Source organism: Equus asinus, chromosome 1, assembly GCF_041296235.1.
Source record: "Equus asinus isolate D_3611 breed Donkey chromosome 1, EquAss-T2T_v2, whole genome shotgun sequence".
NCBI classification, from domain to species: domain Eukaryota; kingdom Metazoa; phylum Chordata; class Mammalia; order Perissodactyla; family Equidae; genus Equus; species Equus asinus.
In genome coordinates, this window is record NC_091790.1 from 37,714,166 (window position 1) to 37,731,105 (window position 16,940).

The following is a 16,940-nucleotide window of genomic DNA, read 5'->3' on the forward strand; positions in this document are numbered from 1 at the left end:
GATGCAAATGAGGGTGAAGGCAGGAAGCCCGGGAAACCTGTTCCAGGTGCTTCCAGAATCCTAAAAGCAGACAAAGGCTCAGCGGGGAGACAGCTTGGCCTGCCCATCAGGGAACTCATATTTCTGCCTCTCCAGAGGACGGGCTCTGCAGCTCCTATTTCTTTATGAGCACAGCAGGTGAGAAGCGCTGGATTCTCTTTTAGTCAGGAAAGATTTCTGTAACCTACACATCCCACAAAAGCAAGGTCAAAGCCGACGCTCTGTGTAAGCCCCAATGATTCAGATAAAAGCAGAAGTCAACCATCAGCTTTACCGCTCTCATTAATGGCCTCTCAATTAAAGCAATTTTCCATTCCTCCCCAGAGTTGAACAGCTGGCTGTGCTTCAGAAAACGTACCATCTTCTAAATTTCAGGGTGCTGAGTGAAAAGCAGGTTGTGCCAGAACCAAACACCCCCTCACAATTCTCTGCTTACATGGGAAAGTGTAGCGTGCTCAAGTCGGTCTTCTAATTAAACTTGGCAATATTACAATGAAAAATAAGATTTGGGAGTTGGCATCGTAGCACATAAACAAACTTTTATGTGAATAATGAAGCCAGGGCTAAGCATATGCTGGACCGGCTTTAATCAGCTTGTGATTACAGTTACTAGTAAAAGCCCAGACATTTCCGAAATCTTCTCTGTTGTTTATGTGCTGCGGTTATTTTAACATATCTGCTTTGATACACGCAGCATATCTTTTTACCCATTTCTCCCTCTTTCTCTTTCCTTCTCTTTTTCAAATTCCTACCCTTTGGGAGAATTAATTATGACACGAGAATCTTGTGAAAAGAACTGTGTGCGTAAGCACGTGAGCACAAACATTTTACGTGTTAACACACCCACACACCAAGTCAGGAGGGTTTTACCTACAAGCGCATCAACTGCCTTGAAGGAACCACGCTTCAGTAAAACCCAGGGTGTTATGTTTGGCTATAAAACCAGTGGATGGATCTGCAGCCATCAGAAATGGCGCTGTGGCTCCAGTCCAGAGCCAGGTCAGGCTGGGAGGACACATCACACAGTTCACGTTGGACTCTGGGGCTCTAAACGAGGTGCTAATTCTCGGTGGATCCCAAAGCACCATCATGAACTTCGCTTAAACCTTTGTACACTGGAAACCACAACGGCAGAAATCACGCGAAGTTTTGCTGCAAAAAAATTTCTGCTAGAGGTTTTTAAGAGAAACTTCAGATAGAATTCTATATCTAGTCGGGAGCATGTCCAGAACTTAATGTGGTAAAGGATGAACTTGTATGTTTCAGAACTCTACCTCCTATCTGGGTACAGAGCACGAACTGACTGTCATTTAAGCTTTAAAAGTGAAATCCTTTCCTTGTATTTTTCTAAAGCATCAGTACAACTGAAGTAAAATATAAGAAAATGAGAGTGCATTTTCTAAAAATTTCTTTCGTCATTTTTTTGCTGAGGAAGATTTGCCCTGAGCTAATGTCTGCTGCCAATCTTCCTCTTTTTGTATGTGAGCCACTGCCACAGCACGGTCACTGACAGACGAGTGGTGTAGGTCCACACCCTGGAACTGAACCTGGGCCTCTGAACTTAACCACTAGGCCACCAGAACTGACTCAAGAGTGCATTTTTAAGATATAGGAGGTTAATTCTATTTCTCTTTATCCCCCAAATGATAATTATACAGCCTAGGCTAGTGCCACATATATCATATATAAAATATTTAGATTCTAATAGATTTTTCTAACTGGTCTAGTGGTATTTTATACATATTTATTTTTCTAACGTTTTTCTATTCGTGATTCTCCTCCCCTCAAGCTGAAAGTTTTTCCTAGGAAAGATGAGTAACACCATTCAGTTACTGTGCAAGTTGTAGGACAAATACCAAGTTAGCATTTCCTAACTGACTGGGGACAGTTAACAGTACATTTCTTTTCCTTGCTGGTGAAAAAAAAAACCCGAGTGAGAGAGATTAGTGGCTAACTTCATCCAACATGGAACAAACCAGTCATTTTAACTTTAAAATGAAAACAATTTGTACTCTATCTGTCTTAGCTGGCCCGGAGAAATGAACCGTGCTTACCTTGGACACGAAACATTCTGCGATGGCCACAGGATCGTTTTCACAGTTTTCCAAATCTTGCAGAAGTTCACTAATAAAAAAATAATAGCCAGAAAGTATTAGATTGTGGTCTGATGGTTGAGGACGTTTTGTATAACTTAGAAGTTTAAATATTTATATGGCATTTACAAAGAATCATATTTAATCAGATAACTAAGGATCCGGTGTCACTATATCCAAAGCTTAGATAAGGGATTTCCCCCAGGTTTTGGTGGAGCAGACGTTTAAACACAGGTCTGAACTGTAAATCTCCCACCCAGAGAAATCCCTGACATTTAAGTCTTCTAGATGTTTGTCATCGTCTGCAGGCATCCTCACTCACATTCATTCACTCATCAAGTGGCTGTCGAGGTACCAGCTACTGTACAAGGCACAAAGAACAGACACATCAGTAAGCAAAAGGAGATGTGGTCCCTGGTCTCTTGGAGCTGGGAATCCATTGGAAGAGTCAGACATTCACTGAAAAATCACACTAACAAATATCAAATTATAGACAACAAAAGTACTCTAAAGGAAAGATATTCTGTGAGAGAAAACTTTTCTCAGATGTAAATCTACATTATTATTATTATTTTTTAAAACAAGTACATTTCCCCCCCCACCTTTTTCCTCCCCAAAGCCCCCTGGTACATAGTTGTGTATTCTTAGTTGTAGGTCCTTCTAGTTGTGGCATGTGGGACACCACCTCAGCTTGGCTTGATGAGCAGTGCCATGTCCGTGGCCAGGATTCGAACCAACGAAACACTGGGCTGCCTGCAGCGGAGCGCACGAACTTAACCACTCGGCCACAGGGCTGGCCCCTACATTATTTTTTTTATTTTTATTTTTTTATTGAGTTAATGATAGGTTACAATCTTGTGTGATTTCAGTTGTACATTAATGTTTGTCATTCGTGTTGTAGGTGCACCTTTTCACCCTTTGTGCCCACCCCCCACCCCACCTTTCCCCTGGTAGCCACTAATCTGTTCTCTTTGTCCATATTTTTAAATTCCTGATATGAGTGGAGTCATACCGAGATTATCCTTCTCTAACTGGCTTATTTCACTTAACATAATTCCCTCAAGGTCCATCCATGTTGTTGCAAATGGGACGATTTTGTTCTTTTTTACGGCTGAGTAGTATTCCATTGTACATATATATACCACAACTTCTTTATCCATTCATCTGTTGATGGGCACTTAGGTTGCTTCCATGCCTTGGCTATTGTAAATAATGCTGCAATGAACATTGGGGTGCATAGGACTTTCGGAATTGCAGACTTCAAGCTCTTTGGATAGATACCCAGTAGTGGAATGGCTGGATCGTTTGGTAGTTCTATTTTTAATTTTTTGAGGAATCTCCATACTGTTTTCCATAGTGGCTGCACCAGTTTGCATTCCCACCAGCAGTGTATGAGGGTTCCATTCTCTCCACAACCTCTCCAACATTTGTTACTATTAGATTTAGATATTTTTGTCATTCTAACGGGTGTAAGGTGATATCTTAGCGTAGTTTTGATTTGCATTTCCCTGATGATCAGCGATGATGAGCATCTTTTCATGTGCCTATTGGCCATCCGTATATCTTCTTTGGAGAAATGTCTGTTCACGTCTCCAGCCCATTTTTTGATTGGGTTGTTTGATTTTTTGTTGTTGAGTTGTGAGAGTTCTTTATATATTATGGATATTAAGCCTTTGTCAGATATATGACTTGCAAATATTTTTTCCCAGTTAGTGGGTTGTTTTTTTGTTTCAATCCTGTTTTCATTTGCCTTGAAGAAGCTCTTTAGTCTGATGAAGTCCCATTTGTTTATTCTTTCTATTGTTTCCCTTCTCTGAGAAGACATGGTGTCCGAAAAGGTCCTTTTAATACTGATGTCAAAGAGTGTACTGCCTACATTTTCTTCTAGAAGCCTTATGGTTTCAGGTCTCACCTTTAGGTCTTTGATCCATTTTTAGTTAATTTTGGTGAATGGTGAAGAAGAATGGTCAATTTTCTTTCTTTTACACATGGCTTTCCAGTTTTCCCAGCACCATTTGTTGAAAAGACTTTCTTTTCTCCATTGCATGCCCTCAGCTCCTTTGTCGAAGATAAGCTGTCCATAGATTGGGGTTTTATTTCTTGGCTTTCAATTCTGTTCCATGGATCTGTGCACCTGTTTTTATACCAGTACCATGCTGTTTTGATTACTGTAGCTTTGTAGTAAGTTTTGAAGTCAGGGATTGTGATGCCTCCCGTTTTGTTCTTTTTTCTCAGGATTGCTTTAGCAATTCGGGGTCTTTTGTTGCCCCATATGAATTTTAGGATCCTTTGTTCTAATTCTGTAAAGAATGTCATTGGGATTCTGATTGGGATGGCGTTGAATCTGTAGATTGCTTTAGGTAGAACGGACATTTTAACTATGTTTATTCTTCCAATCCATGTGCATGGAATGTCTTTCCATCTCCTTATGTCGTCATCCAATTCTCTCAGAAAGGCCTTGTAATTTTCATTATATAGGTCCTTCACTTCCTTAGTTAAATTTACCCCAAGGTATTTTATTCTTTTTCTTGCAATTGTGAATGGTATTGTGTTCTTGAGTTCTTTTTTCTGTTAGTTCATTGTTAGAATATAGAAACGCTACTGATTTATGCAAATTGATTTTATACCCTGCAACTTTGCTGTAGTTGTTGATTACTTCTAAGAGTTTTCCAATGGATTATTTGGGGTTTGCTATATATAAGATCACGTCGTCTGCAAACAGCGAGAGTTTCACTTCTTCCCTCCCTATTTGGATTCCTTTTATTCCTTTATCTTGCCTGATTGCTCTGGTCAGGACCTCCAGTACTATGTTAAATAAGAGTGGTGATAGAGGGCATCCTTGTCTCGTTCCTGTTTTCAGGGGAATGGCACTCAGTTTTTGCCCATTGAGTATGATGTTGGCTGTGGGCTTGTCATATATGGCCTTTATTATGTTGAGGTAGTTTCCTTCTGTGCCCATTTTGTTCAGAGTTTTCATCATAAATGGCTGTTGGATCTTGTCAAATGCCTTCTCTGCATCTATTGAGATGATCATGTGGTTTTTATTCCTCAGTTTGTTGATGTGGTGTATCACGTTGATTGATTTGCGGATGTTGAACCATCCCTGTGTCCCTGGTATGAATCCCATTTGATCATGATGTATGATCCTTTTGATGAATTGCTGAATTCTGGTGGCCAAAATTTTGTTTAGAATTTTTGCATCTATGTTCATCAGTGATATTGGCCTGTAGCTCTCTTTTTTCGTGGCGTCCTTGTCTGCCTTTGGTATCAGCGTGATGTTGGCCTCATAGAATGTGTTAGGAAGTGTTCCATCCTCCCTACATTATTTTTTAATGGTTCATTATTTTAAGTAACCCGTAATATTTCACTGTGTGGATGTACTATACTTAACTAATTTAACCATGTACTATAATTTAATCTCCCACTATTGGATAAAGTTCTATAAGTGGAGTTTCTGGGTCAAAGGGCATCGCAGGGTAAATAATGCATTTTCAAATTGCACTCCATATAAGATGTATTAATATATATTTTACTATGTTGTGTTAATTGTAATTCTCTGTGTATTACATATTTAATAAAATGTTAAATAGTTCTACAGGAATTATGATAAAAACAAGCAATTTCTTGCTTTCTGTTTCCCATTGTTGACTGCCATTCTCCAGAAGCATTTTCCACTCTTTCGCTGTTTCTGCTGTATGTGTCCATATTTCTAACCAGGCTGATACTGCATTTTTGTTATTTCTCAGTTTTAGATATTATTTACTTCTTCCTCCTTCCATCTTCTCAACAAGTTCTGTTATGAAATTTGATTAAATTAAAAGTCAGAGCTTGCATTTTTAAGACTATGTAAACATTCTCCGCCTAGCCATGGAGTATACCATAATTACATTTCCTTCCTTGTACAACCATGTTCCCTGGAGTCAAAATTGTCTCATTTTTTTGCCTTGTTTTCAAAGGACACACCACTAACTTACCCTCGAATTTTATGCCAGAAGGATAACTCTCGTCTCACTGTGTTCAAACCTCAGATCATCTATTGGTTGTACTTCTTTCTTGGTGACCTCCCTCATGGAGCCCTCTGTCCTCCTGCTGCCACCTGAACAGGTTGCTCCCAGGCTGCTGGGCTCTCTCTTCAACACCATCCTGACAATGGCCTTCACCTAGCCCCTGTGTTGGACGCCTTGTTTCTTAGACACCATTTCAGATGTATTCCTTCCTTTGGGCAATTACACCGCCAGTAGCTGTGTGTAAGTGTAATAGTAAATTTTCTGAAACTCTTCCTGTTTCAGAATGTTCTCCCTTCACGCTTGGCTGATAAAGTTCATGGATATAGAATTCTTGGTTGGAAGTCATTTTCTCTGAGTATTCAGGAACTATCTGTTGCCTGATGAATTCTGATGCTGCTGAGAAGTCCAATACCATTCTGATCCATGATCCAGGTTCCATATGACCTGTTTTTCCATTCTGGAAGCTTTGAGAGTTTCCTCTTTGTTCACATAATTCTGGAATTCTGTAATGGCTGGCTTTGGGATGGGTCTTTTCTCATGCGTGAGCCAATGTGAACATTTGGGAAACGTTTTTGAGCATCAGTTCTCAAAATGACCCCTGAGATCCTGGGATTCCCTTCCCTAAAGGTCCATAACGTCACCATTTTCCTAAAAATACTTAGACATTTGGATTTTTTACTTTCATTCTCTCATGAGAGTACAGTGGACTTTTCCAGAGGCTACATGACCTGTGATATCATAACCAATGGCGAGCAGAAGCAGCCATGAGAATCCAGCTGTTTTCTAGTAAGTCAGACAGTAGAGATTTGTAAAAACGTAAAACAATTCCAACACACAAAAAAGATTAGTGAGAAGAGTAGCAAAATTATTTTTCTAAAAATTTGCGGGTTTATTATTATTGAATAAATTGATATTTCAACAATTTCTCAGTTTTAATTTCTATCATGGTAAACAAAACATCACTGGGGTCCTTAGTAATTTTTAAGCGTGTAAGAGATCCTGGGACCAAAAAGTGTAAGAACCTCTGTTCTTGAATTACATCTGATATTTCCTCCTCTCCATTTTCTCTTCTCTTTTGAAGTCCTATGATTCACATTTTAGATCTCTAATTTTTCTTATTCTTCCTCTGCTATTTTCATCTTCATGTTTATTGTTCTGTTTTCTGGGAGACTGCAACTTTATTTTCCATCTCTTCTAATGAATTTTTTTTCATTTCTATGATCTGATTTTTAATTTCAAAGTACCTTTTTTTTTTCAATACGCTCTTTGGGTGTTTCTTACGTTCCTGTTCTTATTTTATGAGTGCCGAATCTTCTCTTACGTCCAAGGATGATATGATGTTGATGATGGTGGTAGTGATGGTGATGATGATGATGATGATGATGATGATGATGGACTATAGTTCCCTGTTCCTTGCTTTCTGCCAAGCTCTCTTTTCTCTGTTTGATCATTTTGGCTTCTGTCATTCATGTGAGAGGCTCTCCAAACATATGGGGAATCTTCATTTGTCCTTTCCTGTTTGACGGTGAGACACCACAATGCTGACCATAAACTCTGAGCAGAAATGGAGCTTCTCATGGGGTGCTCTTCACTCCCATTGTTCTCGAACATTGTGGGGTCAAGACCTGTTTACACTCAAAATCTCTTTATGTGGATTATATCTACCAATATGTATTAGAAACTAAAACTGAATAGTTTTTAAAAACTTGATCAATTCATTCAATAATAAATCTATGTTAATAGAAATATCTTTTCGTGAATTAGATTTTATAGACAAAAAATTTAACGAGAAGAGTAGCAGTGTCTTGCAATTTTTGCAAATCTCTAATTTATCTGAATAGAACACAGATGGATTCTCATATGTGCTTCTGAATTCAATTTGTTGCAATCTGTTATTTTGGTTGAAGTATATAGAAGAAAACCGACCTCACACAGATATCATTGGAAAAGAGAGGAGTATTTTAACATCCTTTTCAAATAAGTGTGGCTATCCTTCTTTGATATTACACTGAAACTCAATAAGTGGTAGTTTCTTAGAGTTTTGTTGGAGTATGAAACCATACCAACGTACTCTATTGTTACTTTAAAATCTATTGGTCTGCTCTGCACTTTGAAAGGATCTTTACCAATGCTTGATTTCAAAATAGTCCGGATTTCAAACATTCCTTCCTAATATTCCTATCAAAACATTCCCCTTATAAGATTATTATTAGTTTGGAAAATATAATTCTGATGTTTGTGTCAATGTCTTCTATAGAAAGATGAGAGTGGTTAAATTAAGGATAGTTGAAATCTAATCATTGGGACCTGAACACTGGATGAAGTAAGAGAGAAGGCTGAAGACAAACAATAGCCAAAGAAGCAACACTTCCGGGCCAGTGCTTTCCACTACTACCAGATGGAGCGCTCTGGGAGTAGGTTTTGTGTCCAGGTCTTTCAAGATAAATCCTCTTTCTGAGCACCTAAGAATTTTGAGCAGAATCCATTATGTTACTTCTCGTAGCTTAACAGACATACCCCTGATATTTATATTTAACTCCCTGTGTTCTACACGTTATGCTCATCAAGCTCCCCTTTGGGCTTGATGGCCTCGAGCCAGAGTGGACTTGCTGATGGAGGAAGTGTCTGAGGGGACCCACCCAGGCTCTAGGTATAGCTCACCTGGAAGTGAATGATTGGCATTCATTGCTCAAGAACCACAGAGCTGGGAGGCTGTTCAGACACCTTCCAGTGCCAACCCTTAATTTTAAGGTGAGGAAACCATGCTTCATAAAAGGGACGTGGCTTACCTTAGGCCACACAGTTAATAAATAATGGCCACAGCTGGGGTTGGTATCAGGGCTCTTGAATCACAGTCCTGCACTCTAAGATAAGTACATTTACTTGAAGATTTGTTTCCTGATCGACTCGAGAAAGCAGAGGGCTAGACTCTGCATCATCGTGTTCTCAACACGGTACCGCCCACCTGGGGGCCATGTTTGAGTCACCTGGTCAGCTTTCCTCTACAGTCCTTTTCTAAAATAGGATAAACACACTAAACACGGGAACAGTGAGGAGGAGGAAGTAATGGGGTTTCTTTTGTGCTCTTGTCATCAGGGCTATCATCTTGAAAAAGTTGGCCCACCATCCCCTGAAAGTTTGCTCTCCATTCAACAGTAATCCTTGAGAGCCTCGTGCGTCAGGCATTGTTATAGGCACTGAGGTTATGGAGTAAAGAACAGGGACAAAGGCCTCGTCCCATGGGCTTATGCTCTGATCAGGGGTGATCAGTGTTAGTAATTGAATAAACAAACAACACAGTATCAAACAAAAGACAACAAATGTTGGCAAGGATGGGAGGGACTGGAACCCTTGTACACTGTTGGTGGGAATTCAAAATAGTGCAGCCACCACAGAAAGTGGTATGGACGTTCCACAAAAAATTAAAACTAGAACTACCATATGATCCAGCAATTCCGCTTCTGGGTATTTAACCAAAAGAACTGAAATTAGGATCTTGAAGAGATATTAGCACTCCCATGTTCATTGCAGCAGTATTTACAATAGCCAAGATGTGGAAAGAACCTAAGTCCATGAATGGATAAAGAAAATATGGCGTATACATGCCCTATCTATTATGTAGCCAAATAAGAGAAGGAAATTCTGCAATACGTGATAACGTGAACGAACCTTGAGACTTTATGTTAAGTAAAATGAGCCGGCCACAGAGAGATAAATACTGTATGAGTCCACTTATATGAGGAATCTAACATAGTCAAACTCATAGAATCAGATAGAACGGTGGTTACCAGGGGCTGGAGGGTAGGAAGAAATGAAGGAATAGCTAATCAACAGGCATAAAGTTTCAGTTAAACAAGATGAATAAATTCTAGAGACTGCTGTTAACAATAATATATTGTACATTTAAAAAATGTGTTCAGAGGGTAGAGCTCATGTTAAGTGTTCTTACACAAAATAAAATTTAAAAAGCCCATTTTGCTAAAAAAAAAAAAACCCACCTTAATGAGATTACAATAGAAACTCATACCATAATACATTAATCACTTAATAAGAAATGTTCATGTGAAAAATAATAAAGTATTGGTTTTACTGAAGAACGAAACAAAATGAAAACAACAGAATAGGACATTGTATTATGTGATACAATGCAAATAAAGAGGGCAAATGATAGAGAGCAAATGAGGCTAGGTGGGGGTGGGAGAGCATTGGAGCAGTCATGGAAGGCTCTCTGAGGAGGAGATATGAGTGTGGGGAGGGTTGGAAGAGAAAGTCCTTTAAGAAATTAGTTATGAGTTCAGGACAGAATGAGCTTGGTGTGTTCTTGAGTGAGGTACACAAAGGAAGCCACTGTGGCTAGAGTTTGGTGAACAACAGGGAGTGTGGGAGATACAGGAGGAAGACTAACTGTAAAATAGGCCACGCACCATGGGACCACAGATGGGGCCACGGAACATGGTATATCGGCCACCGAAGATACTCCATACAGACCAGAAACAGGACTGTCCTTCTAGAGCTGCAGCTTAACGGGCTGGCGTCTTGGTTTCTCATTCCATCGCTGTAACTAATGAACATCTCTACATGTACATTAGCAGGAAGGAGTGACTCATCCATTATGTTTTGTACTCAAAGCTAAAATTTGAGTCATTCTATCCTCAGGTTTTGGGTATTTTCTCCTTTCCCCGCATTCCAAATATTTCCTCCTTTTTGAGTAGGACTATGAAAAAGAAAATGATACCATTTCTCACTCCAGCTCAAGTCCCTTGTTTAGGTGGGAAATTAGAGGAAACACTGTCACTTTTACAGCATATTACATGTAAAATTTTCTGACCACTGATGCGGACTTGAAGGCAGTAACTGTATTTTTGACCTTGAAGATTCTGTTGCCTTAGACACAGAATGAGATTCAGGAAGGAGGCCTCTCCCCTTCTGGTCTACGAAAGACCCTAAGCACCGCTTCCTCTCCCCACCCACAGACCTGGGTCAGCTAGCATTTTAACTTGTTGCATCCAGAGGCACAAATGCACATGAGAACAAAAATGGGGTGAGGTTCACGGCACTGAATGTTCCAGTAATTTCACTGATACAATAGCAGCGGCCTTGAAAAGTCCACTTAAAAAAGCCTGCGGGTAAAAATATTTCCACCATCGTGCAGAAGTTAAAGACACTTTGGTGGTATGAAAACGCACTAAAAGAAAAGAACACTGCCCCCACCTTTCATTGCCTTATTCTTCCATGTATCGTATGAATCACTTTCTAAATTACATTTCACGGGAGAAAAAGAGCATGGCCCAAATAATTTTTTCGTCTTAAGACACATGTTACTTGCTCCGTGAAGCTTATCTAGCCCATTCTGACAAAATTAATTACATGCTCCTCAGAGTATGCAGATCCGACTCACTGAATCTGCTATCCAACGGTGTCATTCGTCTTTACACCACTACACCTAGCCCCGTGTTCACACTCAGTAATGACTCAACACAGGTGCACAAATAAAGGGAGAGTCGAAGGAAAAAGGGAAGATTTTTACTCTCATCTTTTGAGGAAGAAAGAGAGCTTCGATAGTTTAATTTGCTGTAAAAAATAATTTAATAATAGAAATTCAATATGAAGGAATGGTCTCTATTTCCTCACTCTTCATTCTTAAAGATTCAAATTACAGCTTAGACAACTCTTCCCTATGCCAAGAGTGGGATGCTGTATAAAACAGTTGGTATTCTTCTTTACTTGGCAGCAAAAAAAAAAAAAAAAAAAAAGTTTTGGGATTTTCGGGGCAAGTTAAAATGGGGCAAGTGGTTTCTTTTGACTGACCTAGTTTCCCGACCATTTGGGGACTTCTTCCAGACACCAAACCAGAGACTTAAATTTCTAGGCTGTCACAGGGATTATGAGAGAAAGACAGATGTGGCTACAAAAAAGAAAACAAAAATTAAGTACCAATTGTATTCCAAAACTTTTTATGTTTGGAGATTTTGTGAGAGAACAATTTCAATTTACTTGTTTACCAAAACTGAACAAAGACAGCACAAGGAAAGAAATTATATACTACTGCCATTTATGAACATGCATGAAAAAATTCTTAAAAAGTACACACGAATCAAACTCACCAGTGTATCAATATATAAAACACCATGACCAGGTATGGTTTATTCCACTAATGTAGGTATGATTAAATCAGAATGCCTCTTAATATAATTTGCCACATTAGGAATAGAAGGAGAAAAATCATATGCTAATTTTCTTAAAGGCAGATTAAGCATTCAATAAAATTCGATATTCATTCACAATCAAATCTTAGCAAAATAGGAACAAGTGTTTCTCTAAATCGCAGAGCAAACATCTTACTTAATGGTAAGATAAAGCATTCCTGCTAATGTCAAAGAAACTAAGGATGCCAACATCTAATCAACACTGTATGGGAAGATTTACTCAAAGAAATAAGACAAGAAAAAAAAACTGGGGTAGGAGAACCATAAAGGAAGACAAAAGTTTCTCATTTTCAGACACCAGTGTCAACATAGAAAGTCCAAAAGAATCTATAAGCCGCTATAAGAACTGACAGAACCGCTTAGAAAGTCAATTGGACACAGTATCAACATATAAAAATCAAAAGCATCCTAGATGACAATAATTGTTAATTAAAAAATAGAAAAATATTCTAGTCAAAATAACATCAAAAGGAATAATGTTTTAAAGTTACATGTAGGAATGTGATAGAGAAATTATAAACATTATTATGGGACATTTTTAAAAGGCTTGATTGAAGAGAGATATGTTTATGGACGGGATGACTCAATATCGTAAAGATATCAGTTGTGCCAAAATTATTCTATCAATTAAATGTAATTCCAATAAAATTCCCGAGACAGCTCTTTATGGAACTTGACAAATAAAAACGAAAATCACTAGACAGTGCAAAGAGTCAAGAAAAGCTGAACCCATGCTGAAGAAGAGCAATGTGGGCTTAACAATCTAGACAGTGTGGACAAACAGACCAATGAAACAGAACACTGAACTCAGAAACAAACCCATACATCTATGTACGCCTGACATGAGGAATGCGGAACTACAAATCAGCATAGAAAGCAGGTACTTTTCAACCAGTGGTGATGGGGCCATTGACTAGCCATACGAGAACAAGAAGGTGCATTTCCTACCAGATTCCATACTTCCATCAATTTTAATTAGATTGAGGACATATATGAAAAGCCAAATTTTAAGACTTTTAGGAAAAAACTAGAGTATATTTATGAACTGAGTGTAGGAGATAATCTTTCAAACACAACACAAAATCCACATACTACAAAAAGCACATTTATTTAGTGTAGTCAAACTTATGACTTATACAGCTTCTTTTCAAAGAAACCATAATGAAAGTTAAAAGACAAGTCTCACACTAGGAGATGATTTGCAACTCACATAACCCACAAGGATCACTAGCCAAAACTCATCAAGAACTCTTATACAACAATAAGAAAAAGCAACATCTGACAGAAAAATAGGCAATGGATACGAGCCAGAAATTCACAGAAGAAATCTAAGTGGCCAACAAGCGAAAAAAAAGATGCTCAGTCTTACTGCAATAAAATGCAAAGTAATATATCCCTCACTGGAAATTACATCACAGTTAAAAGACACAAAGTAGAGCTATAAATTTCAAAAATAATGGGGAGTGGAAAAAAAAAACTCTAAGAGGCTGACACAATTTCTTCCATGTTTCAAATAAATGAAAGCATGTTACATATTTTAAATAAATACTTACATCTATAGTCATGGCAACAGAATCATACTTGGGAATGAAACACCAAGTCTTGACTTATAGTGGTCTGTTAAGCCAGTTTATAATGGCTTGCCTGAGCCAATCCTGCACCTCGCTTTCTAATTCCATGTGATATCTTGTTAGTAGCTTAAAACTCTGCTGTGATGTGAGATTTACAACAAAGAAACTGGCAAATACTATAAATTCCAGATTCCCCCTCCCTTGTTCTCACCCTGGAGGACTGGTTTACCAGCCCATCACTGTGCCCTTCTCCAGCGGGGAATGCAACTGGGAAGGGTGTATGAGGCTTCAACATTATTTGTCTAGTCTTTATGCTTTAAAGAATTTCTAAAGCAAATATGGCACAAGGAAAGGCTTTGACAGACCGGGGGTGGTTCATGGGTGTTTCTCATATTACTCTATGCTTTTCTGTATTTTGAAAATATTTCCTGAAAAACAGAATTGAGTCAGCTGAATTTTTCAGGCCAGCAGAAAAGCATTTTCTATTTGCGCCCTTTAATTTTAGAGATTTAAATCTTGCTGAGTTGGTCACAATAATATTACATTATGTTGAAAAACCTGGACCAGAACTAATAATAGAAACTTTAAAATTATTTCAAGCCCAAACCATACATTTGCTAGATAGTCGTAGCTTTGAAATCTACTGATGTAGGGTATAAAATAAATGATTCAGAAGAGGCATTAACATAAAAAGTCACATCAATACTCTTACTTAATCAAATATAATAGCAAAGACATTTGAGCTCTAAATTTAGACTCCAGATTTAAGAGAAAGGAAATAAAAATGAATAGGGACAAAATAGTACAGAGAGTTCAACTGTAAAAGTTAAACAAGGGGCCGGCCCGGCGGTGCAGCGGTTAAGTTCGCACGTTCCACTCCTCGGTGGCCCGGGGTTCGCAGGTTCGGATCCCGGGTGCGGACATGGCACCGCTTGGCAAAAAGCCATGCTGTGGGAGGTATCCCACATATAAAGTAGAGGAAGATGGGCATGGATGTCAGCTCAGGGCCAGTCTTCCTCAGCAAAAGAGGAGGATTGGTGGCAGTTAGCTCAGGGCTAATCTTCCTCAAAAAAAAAAAAAGTTAAACAAAATGATATTCTTAAAAATAAATAATAAAATAATAAAAATAATAATACCATAGGGATTTGATAAAACCAGGTATTCAAAATAGGGTAGGTAGGTTGGATTTCTAGCTCTATGTCTGAGAGCTAAGAGGATTAAATGAGATAACACATGTGCACAGGATATATAAATGTGATCTACAAAAGGGATAGGCGTGAACACGGTCCCACACAATTGTGCCACTAGACTGATGCCTCATGTAACATCGGGGTACTCATTCACTCTGACTCAGGTTTATTTCAGACGTCTGACTTCCTCATTCAGAGGCCACCCAAGAGAAAAGAACAGAGAATTAATTCAGGAATATAAAGTTCTTCTGAGTCTTCCAACTTTTGCAACTGGGGTGTGGCGTCAACGAAGCCCAGATGAAGCATACAAAGTGATAATGCACATAACGCTCTACGGCATCTGGCATGAAGTGAGCACCAGATAAACAGTCATTACCATCAACTTACAGCCAAACCAGCAGAAGGCTTAGGCCCGGGGCCTCCCGGCATCTGGACCTCGTCTCTCTTCCCAGGTTAAAGAGCCATTGGTGGGCTCTGGAAGGAGGAGCCACTTGGGGACTGAAAGGATTTGACTGCTAAATGGGAGCCTGCTTTAACGCCAACACATTACTAACGAACATGCAGACTCTGAATTCCCCAATTCCATTTTTTTAATGCCTTTTCTCTCCTTCTTATTATTGAGTTTATTTTATCTAGACAGTTTCTCAACCGCTGCACATTACAAACATCTGAGGACCTTTGAAAAAATTCTGATGCCTGGCCCCACTCCAGACCAATTAATCGGAATTTCTGGGGGTAGGATCCATCATATGTTTTCTAAAAAGCTTCCAGTGTGTAGCCCAGGTTGAGAATTGCTGTCTTAACACATGCAAACTGGTTTTCAAAGTCTATGGAGTCAAACGAAAAAAATGTTGCAACCCTGCCATATTTTACATCCTAGACTTCCAAAATTAAACGATGAATTGATGCAATTCAACAGACATGTCTCCCAGAGGCCAGGCTTGAGCTAGGTGTTAAGGATTCCAAGGTGGCAAAGGAGATGTGGATCCTGTCCCCAAGGAGCCACATAGACCAATTTCAGTGAGCAAAGAGGGGCACAATTTATAATGGGGTTTTACCATAACAAAATCAATGTCACCACTGGTTAATATTTTGGTGTACTCTGTGCTAGCATTGAGGAGGGCACTTGAGGTGTATCAGCTCATTGAAGCTTCACAATAATCATATGAGCTGGATATTCCTATTGTTTCCACTCATTCCTTCATGTCACACAAGTTTGATGCTTCCTATGGACCAGGCGCTGTTTTGGGCATTTGGGCAGTAACGAGGCAGACAGGATCCTGCCTGGGGGGGCATTCTGTGAGTGCAAGTGGGGAGGAAAGAAACAACAGACATAACCCAAAAGTCAGTCATATGGTATGCTAGAAACTGGTAAATGCCACCAGAAAAAAAAAGAGCAGAGCAGAGCAGATAAGGTGGGTGTGGGTGCTGGGGAAGCGTCGTTGAGAAAGGAAGAGTTGAGCACAGAGTAGAAGTGAGGGAGTTAATTATTCTACTCTATTTGAAGACTCACCCAAGGATACAGACATGGCTTAGCTGGCAAACCCAGATATGTTGGAAACCAGAGATGTCTTAACCTGGCAACTACCTGGTTTTCCAAGAAGTATCACAGTATAATAACTGATGTGCTTGCCCCGCCCCCCCAGGCCCCTGTCTGTCTTGTTCACTGTGGGAAATTTCTAAGCCCAGTCTCTGCTACACAGTAGGCACTGAATGCATGCTTGAATTAATCATTTTAATTATTAATTAATCTGAATTAATACACGTTATGACTTAACACATATTCACTGTGTGTTTCCTATGTCCTGCCCACTCCCTAGGCAGAAAGAAAAGT

At 39.2% G+C, this 16,940-nt stretch overlaps 1 protein-coding gene across 5 annotated transcripts in view; it reads right to left on the reverse strand.

The window, feature by feature from the left end:
* PLEKHG1 (pleckstrin homology and RhoGEF domain containing G1) overlaps nucleotides 1-16,940 on the reverse strand; it is a 223,515-nt gene that overhangs the window by 44,079 nt on the left and 162,496 nt on the right. For all 5 annotated transcript variants that reach the window (XM_044760907.2, XM_044760909.2, XM_070490870.1 and 2 more), the window contains one exon: nucleotides 2,094-2,163. In XM_044760907.2, the coding sequence (XP_044616842.2) occupies nucleotides 2,094-2,163 (70 nt within the window). The remainder of the gene's footprint in view (nucleotides 1-2,093; nucleotides 2,164-16,940) is intronic.